The 18,981-nt window shown below is 33.2% G+C and overlaps 1 protein-coding gene across 1 annotated transcript; it reads left to right on the top strand.

Annotated features, from left to right (window-relative positions):
- The first annotated feature begins 12,590 nt into the window (after window positions 1-12,590).
- On the top strand, window positions 12,591-14,698 carry LOC123302883 (cytochrome c oxidase subunit 6B1-like). Its single transcript, XM_044885976.1, has 2 exons — window positions 12,591-12,888; window positions 14,662-14,698. The coding sequence occupies exons 1-2, from the start codon at window positions 12,674-12,676 to the stop codon at window positions 14,696-14,698; spliced, it is 252 nt and encodes an 83-aa protein (XP_044741911.1). The 5' UTR covers window positions 12,591-12,673.
- The last annotated feature ends 4,283 nt before the right edge of the window (window positions 14,699-18,981 follow it).

Here is an 18,981-nt window from a genome sequence, read left to right as displayed (position 1 = left end):
ATGGTAGCGGGGTAAAAACATCTTCCTACTAGTCGAACACCAAGGTTGAATTGGAACTGGTGTCCGAACAGCCCAAAGTGGTTACTAAGCAAATCATCCTTAATAAAGTCTTCGGCATTGTAAAATGGATTAACGTAAAAAAATAGGTGTATTAACGGCAATGATATCAACGAGAGTCATCTTTATACATTAGTCAGCCATTGCGAAAAAAAATCCCAAACAAGCATTGTGGTTGGTATGCTGATGATTCAAAGGATATAGCTTGTTTTTAATTTATTGCTGTTGAAGTGGCGAAATCTTTTCCAGAGTCCGACTGGGAAAGTAAATTCATTGTTGTTGCGATGGATTATTTTGACAAATGGGAAGAAATATTTGCATTAAAGAATCAGAAGGATAGTACCAGTGCTAGTAAAGGATTGGATATGCCGATTCAGAGTCAGAACTATCCTAGAACATTTTTAAAACCTTGAATACACCACAGTATTGCGATCCCGTAAAGGATTGGGTGGGCAAAAGGCTGGTTGTCAGCCTAGCGATATTATGTGGCTATACAAACCACAGCGAAATCGCGTATAGTCTATCTTAATTGATTGACTTTTTTTGAGGAATTTTGCGGATCGAAATATCTTTAACGAGGGGGTAGAGTTACGAGTCTAGTATCGTGAGCGGCTGTCCAAGTCTTTTCAAGAAGAATACAATTGAGTCTGGAATTTAAAGTAGCTGTGGATAACGAAAATAGCACAGTTTCTATGGAAACGGGTTATATAGCACATTGTAGTTACTGGAACTGTAAAATAAAAAGTCTAATAATTACGGTCAGTCGATGTGAACAGTTGATACGCCAGTACTGAGAGTAGTTGTTGAAATCTTACAAAATACATTATCATATATAACAGCACTACAGGACTATAAGGCTCTTAACTTTTGACGAGACCTGTCTCCGCCTGCCTCTGGTCTCAGTGTTTAACATTTTTATATTTTCATTTTGAACTATAACCCTTTGAAAAACAACAGTTTGTAATCAATTATCACCCACACGCCTTGAAATTTTGTATAAATGTTTAAAAAAACTGTTCTCCAATAACAATCTTTAAACTAAAAATTTAATGATTACACGAAAAATCAAATTTAAATAAAAACAAGTGAAATAAACAATTGACTGAGTTAATTGTTGAAATAGACAGTGTTGATTACGCATTTGTTTGTGTTTTTATATTATGTAAGTAAAGAAAGATAAATAAACACATACATATAGGTACATAGAGTAGGGGAGCGGAGGCTAATACCGTACAGCGGCTAATTCCGTACATCACTGTTTATACTGAAGGAATTGAGCTGCGGGCCTTTGCTTGGTTTCAATCCTTAGAGCAGTAGTGCTAGTGTAGCCTCTAAAGTTACTGTGTTATTAAGGGTATAAATATTGGTATTGGTATAAATAGATGTTATGTGATTAGGCGCTCGTTTTTACATAACTTTTAAACATCACAAAATAAGATGTAAGTACCTATTTTTATTGAATTTTATAATGAAATTATTTTATTTCGGACTATAAATATTTTTATAATAAGATTATGATTAAAGAATCCCTTTATTGAATCTTTTTAGGTAAATACTCATTCTTGAAATTTGAATTCGGTTTCGGGAATTTCCGTACACTGTACGGTATTACCTGCAATGAACCATTACATGGAATTATTTCTCCAGAAGAAGCAGTAAATGTAGAATCAGAGATATCACATGAACTCATTCCATCAGTAGAAGCAGTAAATTTAGAATCGGAAATATCACAAGAACTCGTGTCTCCAGAAAAAGCAGTGATTCATCCAGATAACCTGCAACTTAGTACATCAGGCATTCATAACCTAATGCAGCTTGATAAAAATGTTGAACAAGAGATTATTTTAACTTCTAAGCTCACCGAAAAAAATATTATGTGCGATAGAAAGCAAATGCGGGAATTTTCTATACAAATATCTTTCGGGGTTATTTCTCCATTACCAGACAGTAAGAAAAAGCAAGAAAATGGCAAGGCAAAAGATATCAGCAACACTCAATAATTCTCACTTTCTGTCCAACTAAAAATTATTCAACTTCATCGTCTGAAGATGAAGTTCATTTAAAGTTATTATGTAACGATGATTAAGATGCCGATGGACAATTTTATGACGAAGGGCAATCAGGAGTTAATGAATTGTGTGTAATATGTAATGAATTTGGTAAGGATAAAGAATTATAGTACAGATGTGTGTCATGTGACAAATGGGCACATGCTTTGTGTAGTGGCGCAAATTCTGAGGACGATTATATCTGTGTATTTTGTGAATAAATAAAAGATTACCCACAGTTAATTAAAATTATTTTTTTTATTTGTTAAAAAAAACCTTTTTTCAGGCTTTTTAAGGTCTTAAAATTATGTACGAAATTAGACGAACAAAGTACGGAATTAGAAGCAAGTCTCGGGTAATTCCGAATAAATAACTTTTGATTTTGACATTGTCAAATTGGACACTGTCAATTATGGATTATTTATAAAAATTATTTATAAAAAACTATACTAAATTTTTGATGGCCTGATACATAATGCATTGTATTCTATTAAATAGGTTTGAAGAAATACACGTTTAAAGTTAGGTGTACGGCTTTACCCTCCGCTCCCCTATACCTTGCTTCTAATATAGGTACCTGTAATGTGATGTTTACGAAAAAATGTTCAAACCAACGTAATTTCTATGCAATCAAATAAGTATATCCCGACAACGAGCGGAAGACACATGCGAAACAGCCTTATTTGTTATCACAACGAAAGAAATACCACCAACATGCCAAACAAATACGTTACACGCAACCACCGAAATTTGGCAACCAATTTCAAACTATCAATGGTTGTTCATCCTAACAAACCCAACACAATGTACCATACTATGCTTGAACGACGAAGACGACGATATCATCCTGCAAAATACTGGAATTTTAACAATTAATGGTATCTGCAAAGCTCAGTCGAATTTCTATACAATGGAACCTCAGTTATCATTATTCAATCACACGCTGAAAATGTTCATACCGAAAATCGACATCACCGAAGATGATTGTTGTGTAAAGAAAGACATTAATAAAACCACACTAAATTCAATAAAATTGGAACCAATCAAAATAACTCATGTGGACCTATCAGAATTAAAGTATGCGCAACACAGGCTCAATCAATTCGACGAACAGCTTCAACAGCAATTAAATAAACCGTTCTTTATAAAACATGAAGACTGAATATTACATTATGAAAAAATACTGGTGTCATCATTTATATCACTCATGGGCATGCATTTAATTTACAAATTCAAACTGTTACAAATTCTATGGTTCTTCATCGGAAAATGTTTTCGATGTTTTAAAAGAAAACGTACAAATAACGACAATGGTAATGGTACTAAATTAAAATTCATCAACTGTTGTTTTGGAGATGGTAATGCTGTTAAAAATCAAATTCATCCCACAGCAAGCATTGACGCTGTAAAGTATCTAAATGAATCCACTTCTGAAGAAGAGGGAAGAATAATTATTTCAAATACAACACCGTCATCATACAACACCGTCATTTTTATAACTGTTTATAAATTCGTTTTTTTGTGCTAAAAAACGATTCCAGGACATTTTTTTAGACATCATTACGAATCTATTAGCTTCTTAGATTTTATGGCACGTATTTTTATGCCCATTATCTTTATATTTCACTAATTTGAATTTATTGACCAGACTATAGTTCTTTATTAGGGGATATTTCAACTATTGAGTTTAAAATGCGAACATGGCAATTAATTTAGTTTCTAAGATCATAATATAATCTATTATAACTATGATAATGTAATTTTCTAAAACTAGAATTAAAGTTCGAACAATACAATACCATATTTTCTAATTAGATAATCTTCTCATATATGGAAAATTATTATCTTTAAAGATACCATAATGGTTTATTTTAAAGGATGTGTAATAGACCAAATGAATTGCATTTTGTTAAGGAAAAAATTAGTTGCAGGATGGGACCCGTTTTTTGTTCTCAATTTTATTCTCATTATGCGTATACATGAAGTTATAACTCATCATCAAAATTTAAAATAAGGTAAAAATAATTTCAACCACAAATCTAAAATTGCTTAGGCGCTCGTACTGCCCTAAGATTGTAGACATCCTAAAATTTATCAAATCAATTTTGATTTCAGTTTTCAGTGATAAAAAACAGCTTTCTATTAGAATTATTTTATAAATGATCATTATTATCAAAATAACATAATATAACATATAACAAATGTGTAATTTTCTCATATATAATTATGTGAGGTGTTCTTTCGCTAAGTGATAAAAACTTAATACTTGCATTATTGTAAGCTAGTTTTACGTGCATTAAAATTTCATATCTTTCAAATAAGTAGTACCTACCTTGAAGTAAAAAAATATTATTTATGCAGACGTTTTAAACCAAGCGCTGCGCGCCGAGCTTATGCAATATCATTTTTGTTTTCTATTTTAACCATATCTCCGGTTCTTTTGGTCATATCAAGACGAATAAATAAAAATAAATATTTGTTTTTTCATGTAAAATTTTCAATAGTTTAGGAGCTATGGCCGTATAAACAATTAATTTGTTTATAACAAATTTCCTCCCACTCACAGCGATGAACAAGTTCAAAATCTGGATTCAGCGGATCAAAATACGTCGAAATACACTCCTTGTTCGGTAGAACCTGTAAATGCATACGAAACCTATTCATCACCTACATTAAAGTGTTTTTATCAGAAATATTCTATTAATACTGTAGAAAATAAAGCATTTAACCAAGGAATTGTCAATAGATTTTTATGGGAGCCAGTGGAAAATGTGTAATGAGTGTTCTTCCATGCAGAGAAAGCAGAGACATTCAAGTTTTAATTGCCACTGAAAAAGGTTGTCGTTTTTAAGATAGCTTTCAACATAGTAACATCCTTATTACATATACAAAACCCCCTTGAATTATTTAAAAGTACATATTTCAAGCTTAAAAAATCTTAAAGTGATATAAATTACTTACATCATATACATTTCAAATTTTCTCACAGCGTCAAAAATTTTTAATTTAGAGCGAATGAGTTTAGCTCAATTTGATAATTCCTGTTAAAGCTACAGCAAATTTAGTCAAGCAAAGCGCGTGGTCTTCATTCACTGTACTGTTGTCTTTGATTTCCATTTTCGTGCTTTAACGAAAATTCTGGATCGTACATTTTTTATTGTACAGAAAAACTTGTGTTGTACGCAAAAGGGTGATGAAAAACTACACAGAAGGATGTTTATAATTTTTAGTATGTTCTTCCTGGCGTAAACAGAGTATTTTCAAAAGTTTTGACTTCCCCGAAATCTCCCGGAATAAAAGCCTCTGTTTTTCCCACTATTACTACTTATTTTAAACTTAAAGGACCCATACATTTTTTTTTTTTTTTGAAGTTTTTCTTTTGTGTCGGAATTTTGTTTTTAATTTAATTTCATTTTATATTTTTTCAACTTTATATATTATTTGTGAAAAAAGGAAATGAAGATGCTGGGATGACAACTCTAAAAGGCACTTGTCCGGCACTAAATGAAACTGCATACAAATTTTCAGCCCTCCAGTTCAATTTGAAGAGTTAATCGATAAGTATCGATTTCAAAATGTCGAAAAAAAAGAATTTTCCTACAATAATCAACTTTTAATAGAAAACATTTTTATGAAGCATAAATATAAACATCTTCTTACGCAAACAATTATAAAATAAAATCAGAAACAATACATCTATTTGGGATTTGCGACGCCACAGGCGGACAACATCTCTGATTGCATTGACTATTAACAGAAGCAGATTCCAGCTCAGGTCCGTGAGGCCTAAATCTGAGGCCTAAATTTTGACGCCTCTTATATGTTAAAATAAATTTGAGCATTTTTGAGATCTCCCCTCGGTTTTTTGGGTCGCTGAAACCGAATTTCGAGGGTACCAGGCTAAATTTCAGGTCAATTTTTTTTTTTTACAAACATTCATGCTTAAATTTGATTTTAATATTGAATTCTGTGAGGAAAAACATGTTAAGTTAATATATTTTAACATAAGTTTATATTAAAAAATAGGATTTTGTCGAGAGAAATGTGAAAAACTGATAACGCGAGACTCCACAGCAGCTGGCCAATTTTGTATTAAAACAAAAAGATACTCTTAAAATGATTTAATTATTAATTATTAAATCTGTTTGCAAAATTTTATAACAACACTCATAAATTAACAATTATGAAAAGTTAAGAAAATTTTATTCTTAATTTATAATTAGTTATTTTATTTAAAATATTATCCCGCAAAGCGAATTCACTTTAGAGTTATACATAGACTAAACATCGCCTATAGGGATATTTATCAAAAAAATAAATCTGTCAAAATAATGTAGGGTTTGGTTAGGTTAAGTAAGAGTGGATGTCCTGGGGTGGGACACACTTAGACCATAGGGTCCGTTGTGATACCGAAAAAAGGTTGGCCCATCCCCGACCACTAATCCATGAACCATTTGGAGCTGTTTAAGAACAACAGGAGAGAGCTTTGACGGACTTAAGGTCGGACAGGTCTTCAAATAGAGGCTGGCTCAAGTAAGTCCATCTCCTCTTGACAAGAGCTGGGTAGTGACAGAGAAGGTGAGATATTTTCTTCTCCTCCTCACCACTGTGACAGCTCCTGCAGTAGTCATGATACACTGTCAGGCCCAGGCGTTCAGCCTGCCTGCCACCAAACCAGGTAATAGCCGCAACAACTTTGCGAACAGAGGTCCTTGGAAGTGATATAAGATCTTCGGAACGCTTGCGATTGTATTCAGACCATATCTGTCTCTTAGTACCACAAGTATGTTCCTGTCTTCATCTAAGATTGGCCTTTTTTAAGATATCTTCTTTGAGGATCAACTAGCAGTTACCAAATGGAACAATATTCATTGATGCTTGTGTCCGGCATCATTGTGCCATTCCTGGCAAGCTCGTCGGCTTCACAAGTTCCTGGGATGTCCCTATGTTCCAGTACCCATACCAGGTTTACATGCATTTTTTCTGCCAGCTCATTTAAGGACGTACGGCAGCTCTGCGCTACCTTTGACGTTAGATAGACTGAATGAAGGATGGGGTGTGAAGTCTTACACATGCACATACCGCATGAATAGCCTGCACTTGGGCTTGAAACACGCTACAGTGATCCGGCAGCCGTAATGATAGACGCAGATCGAGATTTTCAGAGAAGATCCAACAACCCACCCCCTTCTCTAACTAACTAACTCTTAGATCTGTCAGTGTAAAATAAGAAGCCCTTTGGTTTAACTAGGTTCTCATCCCAATCCTGTCTGGAGGGAATCATTACTGAGAACCTGTTCCCGAGTTTGGAGAAGGTAAAATGTAGTCAACGGATCTTGAAAGTGAGTATCTTCGTAACATCCGTGCATGACCATAATGAGTCTCAGTCCAAGGTGAGACAAAATTTTGCCTTAGAGCTACACCTGCTGCACATTTCTCGCCGAAGAGGTCAGTTGGCAGGAGGTGCAGAATTATCTGTATTGCTTTAGATGGAGTTATCCGCAGGCATCCCGAGATTAGATGGCGGCAGGTCACCTTCGTTTTTATATCCATAGGCGGACGTGCCTCACAAAGACTTTCTTTTCTACTCAAGACAATGGAGAGGCTCTTGGATGTTCAAGCTTGGGCACTCTCGGAATCAAGCTTGGACACTCTCGAACTCCTAGCCAATCACCATGGCCAAGAACAGCGGCTATATATATATATATATATATATATATATATATATATATATATATATATATATATATATATATATATATAGCCGCTGTTCTTGGCCATGGTGATTGGCTAGGAGTTCGAGAGTGCCCAAGCTTGATTCCGTCTATGGCCAGTGATAGGGTCTTCCAGATATCCTGGAGCCACTGGACTTGAAGAGAGAATTTTTCTTAGTCGACTCGCCTCCGTGATTGCCTCTATTTTCTTGCAAAAGTCGCCCAAGAGTTCCTTTATGCAAGCCTTAATGCTTTTTTGAAAGTGTTCAAGCTGACCTTATAAGCGTTCCACTGATTGGTTGTTTTGACCTGATTGAATAAGCGTTGGCAATTTTTCCTTAGGATGCCAATTTCGCGAGACAACCATGGAGATTTTGATTTCCCCTTGGCTACCCTTGTTGGATATGATGCTCTAGTGGCTTCATTGCATGCTGTAGTGAGGATTTCCTTAAATTTTGAAAAGTATCGACGCACATTTCCCAGTCTATCTTACGTCTGTTAGTATAAGTATTAACTTTGGGTTTTGGTACGTCTATTGAGAACGCTATATATCGATGGTGCGAAAAAAGTGTTCGCTTGAGACTTTCCAAGCCTCATCCATACCGGCAGCCTGTTCGTTGACTAAAGTGATGTCCAGAACCCGCCTAACTAATGTAATAAAGGTTGGATGTTTTCCCTTATTGCAGATATATAGTTTGTTACTTAATATGTATTCAAATAGTAAGTCACCTCGTTCATTGATGTCCGTGATTCCCCACGTCGAATGGTGTGCGTTACCGTCGGGCCCAATGATGATTGGTATTCTTCTCTTCCCCGCTTCTGTTATCGCTTTTCGCAAGTACGTCGGTGGAGGAGAGTCGCTGTGGGCCATATAGGAAGCCGGTAGTCAGAGAGTCTATTCTCTCAATTCTACTACCACGCTCACGGTGTCCAGATCACTGAAATTATGCAGAATAAAAATAATAAAATATGCATGCCCTAGGCTTACCTTTACCTTGAATGTTGATGGTATTGTAACCTTTGAGGAGGAATGCAGCGGAGGCTGCTTTCGAGTGGTGGAGGTTAAATTAAACCACTCTCATCCGCTTTTTGGTGCAGTACCTCAATTACTGTTGAATCGAGGTTTTCGTCCCCAGATGAGAGCGACTCATCTCCACTTTACACTCTTATTTTAGAGAAAATTTCCAACGCCTCTTAAGTTGAACTACCTCCTATAGGGATTGACATTTCTCGTAGATCTTCTTGTTGTAGATGCTAAGGATAGATTGACCGAAGACAAAATAGATCTCCCCTCGTTTTTCCATAAGGGGAACCACAGAGTTCTGATTAAGGATAATCAGTACCTGTCTCGAGCCTCCAACAGCTTCCTAAACCTATCCACCCTCCAGTCTTCCGGGGATAAATTTGGGTTGCTCATTTGGATGAGCTCTAAACGTGCAAAGGAGTCGGCAGGTTCGGCTGGGATCCAGGCTCTCGACCGTGGTCTGCTCGGGATCGAATCCCTTGAGACAGTTTCCAGTGCTGTCCCATACCTCCTCACCTTCCCTATAGCCTCCTTGTAAAGATCTGCAGATCTTTGGTCTTCACAGGCCACAAGCTTTATGTGACCCCAGGTTTTCCGTTGTGTTGTTGACTTCCTTGTAAACTCTTAAAAGAGCGGTTTCGCGGTTTCCTTCTTTGAATTGGGCGGAGAGATGGTACGGTCGAAGCTACTACGGTATAATACCGCCCAGATGAAGTTCTTATCTTAAACCACTTCGCTGTACGGCCGACTCGATTAGTTGACCCTTTTGGCATTTTCGCTTTCTTGGAAGGGCGGGGGGGGGGGCTGCTTCTTCCTGCGAGCCTGGTCGCTTAGCAGGATTTAGTTTTGCCTTTTCCTTTGCCCCGATTACACCTTTTGCCCATTCTTTGGAGGCCCTCTGTTGATCAGAGAGGCTTTCATCCGAAATGGACTCGAGGCGCTCGAGAAGTTGATAGGTTGCCCTACGCTCCTTATATAAACCACCGCCGAGTCGATCAGCAAGAATTTAGGGACATTTATCAATAAAATATACATTGAATATAGGGACATTTATCACAAAAATATACATTGAATATAGGGACATTTATCAAAAAAATAAATAAATAAATAAACATATTGAATGTTAAACTTTCATAACACATAATGTTTTACATAAATTATTGTGATTTCACTGAACTTTTTCCCTTTTTGACTTAAAAAAATACTTATCATGTATCACTTTAAATTTTTTCTTATGAATCGACCATGGATTTTACTTAGCCAATTACCTGAGTTGTTGGCACTGTTACAATCGTTTGATACTCAGTCTATTTAACTCTAACGTCAATGAAGTCAGGAGTCTAATATAACAAATGAAAAATTCTATGCAATTTCTCACATAGTAAATTCTTTAATGCTACGAATTCGTCAAGAAGAAAGTTTTTCTTTAACTTTCGTTCGGAACGAAGCAAATATCCTTCCGAATTCAAAATTTAATATTGTCTACATAGATGTTAAGAATTGTAGACAAAAATATCACGGTGAAATCATTGAAATTTGAATTCCATCTGACCAAAAGAAACCGATATTATTTTATGACAATATGTCATTGAATAATGTCATAATGCGTATGCGTATGTTTGGAAGACGTTAATTCTAAATTGCAGCCAGAAACTATTCGTAAACAAAGTGCTAAAATTATAAAAAAAAAAATTTAAAAACAGTTAATTTCGATTTAGATGGTAAACTTCTTGATTTAAGTACTTTAAAGTCTCCGTGAAATTCCGCCGGAACTAATAACATTTTTCACAGAGCTGTATTCATTGCAAAAAAGACGCTAAAAAATTAAAAATGAATCAAATTATTCTGAGTAGAAAATGTTGAAATTGAAAACTTATAAAATTCTGTAAACGTTGTTTTGTTCTTAAAAAAAAATATCCATTTAGTTGCACAGCATTTAGTTTATGTTATTTTTTTTACTTTATAAAATAATAAACTAAGAATAAAATTGTTGTTAACTTTTCATAACTGTTAATTTATGAGTTTTGTAATAAAGTTTGACAAATAAACGGATTTGATAGTTAATAATTGAATCATTTTTAAAGTATCTTTTTGTTTTAATACAATATTCGATAGCCGCTGCGCGGCCTCACGTTATGGGTTTTTCACATTTCTCTCGACAAAATCCTATTTTGTAATATAAACTTATGTTAAAATATATTATTCTAACGTGTTTTTTCTCTTAGAATTCAATTTTAAAACCAAAATTTTAAAATCAAAATTTTAAAATTTAAGCTTGATTGTTTGTATCAGACAAGAAAAACGAAAAAACATAATTTTACAAATTAACTAGTTAATAACCAAAAATTGACCAGGAATTCGGCCTGATACCTGGTTCAGCGAACCAAAAAACAAAGAATAACGTCAAAATGCTCAAATGTCAGCAGCGCCCGAACTAATAATCAATTTATCATTCATAAATTAAAATTGTTGATTTTGAGTTTAAAATACGTTTTTAAACTACCCATGAGTTTAAAATACCCATGACAATTATATAGAATAATTTGTTACAAAAAAAGCGGCTTAAGATGTCAAATGTTTAGAGCGCTCCCACAACCAAATCCGCTACCGGTTGTAAAATATTGTTCTAGATATTTTTATCTACATATTAAAATATCTTTATAATAGCCTAAGTATGTGTTTATACCCTGTTATGGAATATGTACCAAATATACACCTTGATGTATATTAATAGGAACAAAATTTTGGATTAAGATAAGATAAAATAAGATACGTTAATATCTGTATTTAAACCATAGTCCTTGCAGTAATTTAAGCAATAATGTACATTAATAATTACTCAATTCTAATTTTCTAATATTAAAACGTTTCTAAAATATTCTTTAAGAACATAAATAAAAAATTTCTTTGTATTAAACCTCCACAACAATAAACAAAAACAAATATAAGAATATTAAGAAAAACTAAAAATAAAACCAAATGAAAACAAACAATAGACTGAGTTAATTGTTGAAATGCCCTGTATAGACTGTGTTAAATACCAGTGCTTGCAACCCAATTTTTTTTGAAGTTCTTTTTTTGGCATAAAATTGTTATTTAGTAGGTACTTTTGGTCGCTACATACGAGTCCGATGCCAGATTACACTAATTCTGTCTCGTATTCCAAAAATCATGCAATTGTTGACCCGAAATTCCACTTTTTGGCACAAAACGGAAAACTAAGTATTTATCGTCCAAACTTTACTCTATAAGAAATTTTTTGCCGCTGATTACGAATCCGATATCCGATTACACCGATCTTCCACAAATCGTGCCATTTTTGTCCAAGAATTTCAATATCTTTATAATTGGGTAACTGTCTAAGCATGTGGATCTACCCTCTTAATATGAAATATATATCAAGGTATACTAATTTTATTTCAAAGTTTGTAACGCTTAGAAATATTGATGATACGAACAAAATTTTGGTATAGGTGTTCATAAAATCACCTAATTAGTCCATTTCCGTTTGTCTGTCCGACTGTCAGTGGTTTCAAATTTGGTGTTTATTGGGTCATGCGCTCGTAGGACCCATTGTAAACCGTTAGAAATAGAACAAAAGTTTTAATTGAAAATAATTTCCAGTAAAAGAAATAAACAAACTTTTTTTTTTAAATATTATACTGCGTGTTTAACTACTATATGGTCATATACGCAGTATAAACATTAAAAAAATATTATATTTAATAAATAAATATTTGTCAAATTACCAAAAACATTATTTGAATAAGTAATTAATTAATTGGTTGATCAAAACCCTAGCTGAACCGTAGCCAATCCAAAACTTCGAAATGCCAGCCGCAATTACACAAATAGCAGACATTTCAACTGCACCATTCGATCCACGATACCCAAAAACAAATCAAACAAGATACTGTTATCAAAGTTATTTAGATTTTCATCGTTGTCAAAAGGTGAAAGGATCCGATTATGAACCATGCCGTTATTTTGAAAAAGCATACAAATCATTATGTCCAAATGCATGGACTGAAATGAAACAAACTTTGTTTGAATTTTTTTTCCTAAACATCATTGTTTTCCCACGAGGGAGCAATTTGGTTTTCATTTTTTCCAAAACTGTTAAAAATATAGTGGCCTTATGAAAAATTAAAAAAAAAGAAAAGAAAAACAAAAAAAAAGTTTTTCCAAAAACCGCCATAAACTTGTTTTTTATCTTTTTATACCATGTATATATGAAATATACATAGTATATTAAGTTTAGTCCCAAGTTTGTAACGGTTAAAATAATGATGCTAGGAAAAAAATTTTGTCATAGGTGTTCATAGAATCACCTTATTAGTCCATTTCCGGTTGTCCGTCCGTCCGTCCGTCTGTGGTCACGATAACTCAAAAACGAAAAAAGATATCGAGCTGAAATTTTTATAGCGTACTCAGAACGTAAAAAGTGAGGTCAAGTTAGTAAATGAGCATCATAGCTCAATTGGGTCTTGGGTCCGTAGGACCCATCTTATAAACCGTTAGAGATAGAACAAAAGTTTAAATGTAAAAAATGTTCCTTATCAAAAATTAAACAACTTTTGTTTGAAACATTTTTTCGTAAACATGACTGTTTACCCGTGAGGGCGCCAATTAGGCGGAAATTTTATAATATGTGTACAAACTATACACTAAATGTCGGTCGGTAATGCAGAAACCTATAGTCATTTACATAAAGTCATGTACTATACTTGATTATCAGTTATGTATGTGTCACGTTTGTATGTGTAATGTGATAAAGAAATCAACACTGACTATGCATGGTATTTCAACAATTAACTCAGTCAATTGTTTGTTTTCACTTGTTTAATTTATTAAAAGTAATGCAAGCACTCATATTCAACATTGTCTATACAGAGTATTTCAACAATTAGTCATTTTTTACTTTCATTTAAAGAAATAACTAACTGACATAACTTATTTACAACTAAAGAATTTATTTTCAAAAAAATTACAATTAATCTTAGATTAGATTATTTTTGTTTGTTTTTGAAATTTTGATTAAAGTTCAAAATTAAAGTAAGTCATAGCTTAAAGATATACTTCCAATTTAAACTATAGTAGTTACTTTGAAAACGAATAACTTTTTTTCTGTCAATCGTGTACTTTGTCATAAATGGGTTTGAAGATAAAACACAATTAAAAAAACATCATAATCATCAAATTGAAGTGAATAGAACGCAAGATATGGGTAACAACGTAATAAAGTCATTTTCCAAGATGGTGGCGGAAGGGTTAATTTCCCGAATACGCAAAATCAGATTTAAGGTATCTAAACAACCCCCTATTGATTGAAAAAATAAAGATCGAATTCAGCATTTCGATCCCTTTGAGTGATTATGCTATTATTTGCGGTGGATGATCAAAGGACAGCACCCCCCCCCCCCCGAGAATCAAATGCCCGTCAATGTATAGGAGATAAAAACGCGTACCCATATAAAATCGAAGCTATCAACACTAGAGTCTCGCCTGCTCTTACTCTCATTAACTCAATAGTACTGTAGTAGTTCAGCTATTTGCCGGATAGAAGGTTGTGCCAAAGATATCACTTATCTCGTGTTAGCAAAAACACTACAAAAATTTATCGCATTTGGTATATTTTTAGTAATTTCAGCAAAAACATTTTTACATTTAAATTTTTGTTCAATCTCTAACGGATCACAAGATGAGTCATAAGAATCCAAGATCAAGTTGACCTATGCTGGTCATTTACGATCCCAAATTCATTGCTTCCTGAGCAGGCTATACAAAATGCAACTTGATATCTTTTTTCGTTTTTTAGTTATCGTGATGACGGAGAGATTGACAGACAACCATAAATAAACTAGTTAGGTGATTTTATGAACATCTATACCAAAATTTTGTTCATTATATACAAAAACTTGCCCTAGAAAAGGATTCAAAAAATTTATTGGAATTAAAATTAGTTTCAAAACATTCAAAATGTGAAAAGGATGTTTTTATGGAATCATTTCTAGGTTTGTTTTCTTGTTCTTGAGAGCTTGAGGAAATTCATAAATCATACAAAATGAAATAATTACAAAATGATTAAAATGTTTCTAAAACAAGTGAAAGCAAACAATTGACTGAGTTAATTGTTGAAATACCATGTATAGACAGTGCTGATTACTCTTACATTACACATAAATACATGTCACACACATATAACTGATATACCCACATAATACTACAATTTGCGCTCTCACGGGTAAACAGTGATGTTTACGAAAAAATGTTTCAAACAAAAGTCGTTTATTTTTTTATAAGAAACATTTTTTACATTTACGAACTTGACCTCACTTTTTACGTCCTCAGCACGCTATAAAAATTTCAGCGTGATGTCTTTTTTCGTTTTTGAGGATCGTGATGACAGACGGACAGACGACAAACGACAGACAGACAGACAAGCGGAAATGGACTAACTAGATAATTTTATCAACACCTATACCAAAATTTTGTTCATAGCATCATTATTTTTAAGCGTTACAAACTTGGGACTAAACTTAATATTCTATGTATATTTCATATACATGGTATAAAAAATAATATATTTTTTAAATATTTATTAATATCAATAAAAACTATCCGTTTTTACATATAGCCTTTAGAGGTCAGATCAATAACTTTATTTGTTACTTAATGTATTAATTGATCAAATATCTACAGTAAAATTTTTTTAATATATAAACTTAAATCTTGTAGGCGAAAAACCAGAAATTTGGGAGGTTCTTGATATTGGAATATTATCAACTATTCTCCAAGTAGAACTTTTCTGGTCTGGACTAAATCCACTAGTTGCAAAGAGGCACCAAAAATGTCGATTGCCCACAGGACTAATAGTAATTATATCGACTTTATTATTATACAATGTATATGTAATATATATCAAGGTATACTAAGTTTAGTCCCCAGTTTTCAACAATGAAAAATATTGTTGCTACGAACAAAATTTTGGTATTGGTGTTCATAAAATCACCTTAAGTGTCCATTTGCGGTTGTCTGTCTGTTTGTCTTTCCGTCTAACAACACGATAACTTAAAAACGAAAAGAGATATCAAGCTGAAATTACAGCGTACTCAGAATTTTTGTTTGAAACATTTTTTCGTAAACATCACTGTTTACCAGCGAAGGCGCAAATTGTATAGTATGTATTATATGGGAATATCGATTATTTATGTGTGATATGAATGTATGTATGTGTAATGTGACAGTGTAATCAACACTGCCTATACATGGTATTTCAACAATTAACTCAATTCGCAATTTTTTGTTTTCGCTTGTGATTATTCTAAATGTGTTGAAAGTAGAAGAATTTTTGTTATTTCATATTATATTTCAAATATTACGCAAATAGTAGAATATAATTCAAATAGTAGACAATTCAAAACGTAAATTCTCATAAAATTTTTGTTTTCGTTGTTCTGGATGAAATTAACTATAACTATCTATCAGACATTAATATGGAAATATATTTAATGCAAGTGAACTTTCAACTTTTACAACAACTATTTAAAAACATATATATTTATTAACTTATGTGCCCTTGATCTGTTTCAATATTTTCGTATCATACTAGCTGTTGCCCGTAACATGGTCCCTCGAATTTCAAGTCTAATGAAGAAGAAATAATTCCATATGTTCTTACCATCGCTATCTATTCTCTAATCTCAGTTTTGCATTTTACCTCGTGTGTGCTTCTAGCTTTTTGGTCTGCGGCGTATATTTGCCTTGTAAAGCATAAAATGAACTCTTTTTAATTATAGGGCTTTACTATCTAAATGAATAAAATGCGCATTTTATACAAGCCCGTTGTTATCAAATGCAACTTGAGAATGGATGGGACAGATGCACTCGCCTAGAAATTTTCCCAAATTACATATCGGGGCCCAATTGGTTATGGATGGGGCATGTTCAGTTTGCCAACCCCAGTTAGAACCTGAATAACAACCTGATGGGAATACCCAATGTAAAAATAAATGAGCTTGCCCAGTTGGGACCTGGACGGGAACCTGTTGGGATAACCTAAGGTAAAAGTAAATGACTCTTAATCGGGCTTGCTATAAATGGCTATTATTGGGATAGCCCAACGTAATAAAATGACTCAATATTGGGCTTGCCCAGTTGGGACTTGGATGGTAACCTGTTGATATACTTCTGAATACTTCAAAGATTTTAGCACTGGGCTAAAATCTTTGAAGTATTATAATCAGATTTGCTTGCATGCCTTCTTTTGTTAGCCCTTGACTGGAGACTCGCTAAAAAAAATTTCTGATGGTAGTAATTGATTACAGGTAAAAAAATGTCATACTAGCTGATCTGCGTCTAAAAAATGTTTTATAATCATAAAATCTACTCATATGAGTACAATAAAGGAACCATTGATCACCCCTGGTGTAATGGATAACAGCTCAGACTCGCAATACCATGATCTTCGGTTCAAGCCCTGACACAACCATTGCCACAACGTCAAGTTTATTTGAACAATTTGTACATCAAAGTGAGTAAAACTAGTAAATAATAATAATAATAAGAAATTTATTTGTCTTAATACAATCTTATACAAAGGATCTGTCAGTCATTCTCTAAAGTCAGATTTATATTGAAACAAAAAAAAATCCTTGCATATGATTTGTAACAAAACAAAGGCTAAATAAAAAAATTTGAAAACCAAAAGATTCTAATACTCAAATAAAATAATATGGACACACACACAAAAAAATGTAATAATAATAATAATAAACAATAAATAAAATTGGTAATAGGGTATTATCGTAATTTATGAAAAAAATATACTTAAATATTCTGGATTGGAGTCATAAAAGCACTTCTTTCTTTTAAAATACTAAAATTAAAAATCGTAATTTTTTAACTGTATATCACGTAACCTAAAACGCGTGTAAGCCCTGCTGTGATGTCATTGCAGTATGAATCATAGACCATCAGTTAGTTCAGTGTAGACAGCTGGGTATATTATATACATAGATAATATGTATTTATATTTATTATGATCAGATGTCTATGAATATATCAGTCAAACTGATTTGTGTTATTTCGTATAGTGATACCCATATTACGTCATCAAATTGGATGCCCGCGTTTTTGACAGTTTAAAAAAGGTTTAAAATTTAATTTAAGTTTTTGGCAAGAAAGCATGTGTATTTTTCCGAAATAAATTTTTTGTGGCTTTTTATTAACAAAATCAACATTTTGAAGTACTTTTTCAAAAATAGTGTAATACTCTATTACAGCAACATGATATCTGCAATATAATTAATATTGCAGCTTGGGAGAAAGTGAACTTTCGGGACTTTCTTAGTAATTAGTATAAGAATAAATGCTCTTGTATACAAAAAACTTTTTTTAAAAAATTGAAAATTTTTTTATAACACTTGCATCGCCACCTATTTCCATTAGTGTTTGAAGACTGAGTGCATAGGGCTTCCATCTTATCGAAGATAAGAAACACTCGCGCATGTACGAATTAACAGGACAGACAAGTATTAAGTGATGTAAATCACTTCTAGTGTTTAAATTGCAAACGGTACATACGACTTCTGTGTCAATCAAATATACGACTTTATTTAGTGTCAGCCTGAGTCTCTTTTTTCCGCAAGTAAGCAATTAATATACCATTCTTAAAAATGAAATGGGCAAGTTTGACATTCAGTATGCTTGAGTATCCCATTGAAATTCAAAATTATGGTAAATGAGTATGTAACTAGAAGATTTGGCTATTTCAACGTCCTTCAAATACAAAGAATTAGCATAATCAACAGTCGTAAATAAGGAAGAAAGTATATAAGTGCAACTTAAGTGGAGTAGATTTTTTCGGAAAATGATTGGAATTGATGGGAAACTGGAGCCCTAGGGATTTGAGCCGAAGTACGAATCTGCGTTACATGTGCATTTGAGCCCCAATTGGAGAAAGGCGAAAATTCCTAGTCGGGGCAACTTACACAGTGGAATTGACAAGTTTATATCTTTCATAGTCTCAGATATAACCTCTGGAAACATAATTAGACCATTTATTGTATGTAAAAATAATAATTTTTAGGGTAAGTAGGGTAAAAATAATTCTTAGGGTAAGCAAACGTCCTCATCA

This window comes from Chrysoperla carnea, chromosome X (assembly GCF_905475395.1).
Source record: "Chrysoperla carnea chromosome X, inChrCarn1.1, whole genome shotgun sequence".
Classification (NCBI taxonomy): Eukaryota; Metazoa; Arthropoda; class Insecta; order Neuroptera; family Chrysopidae; genus Chrysoperla; species Chrysoperla carnea.
The sequence above is the reverse complement of the archived record's forward strand: the minus strand, read 5'-3'. Positions and strand labels throughout refer to the sequence as shown.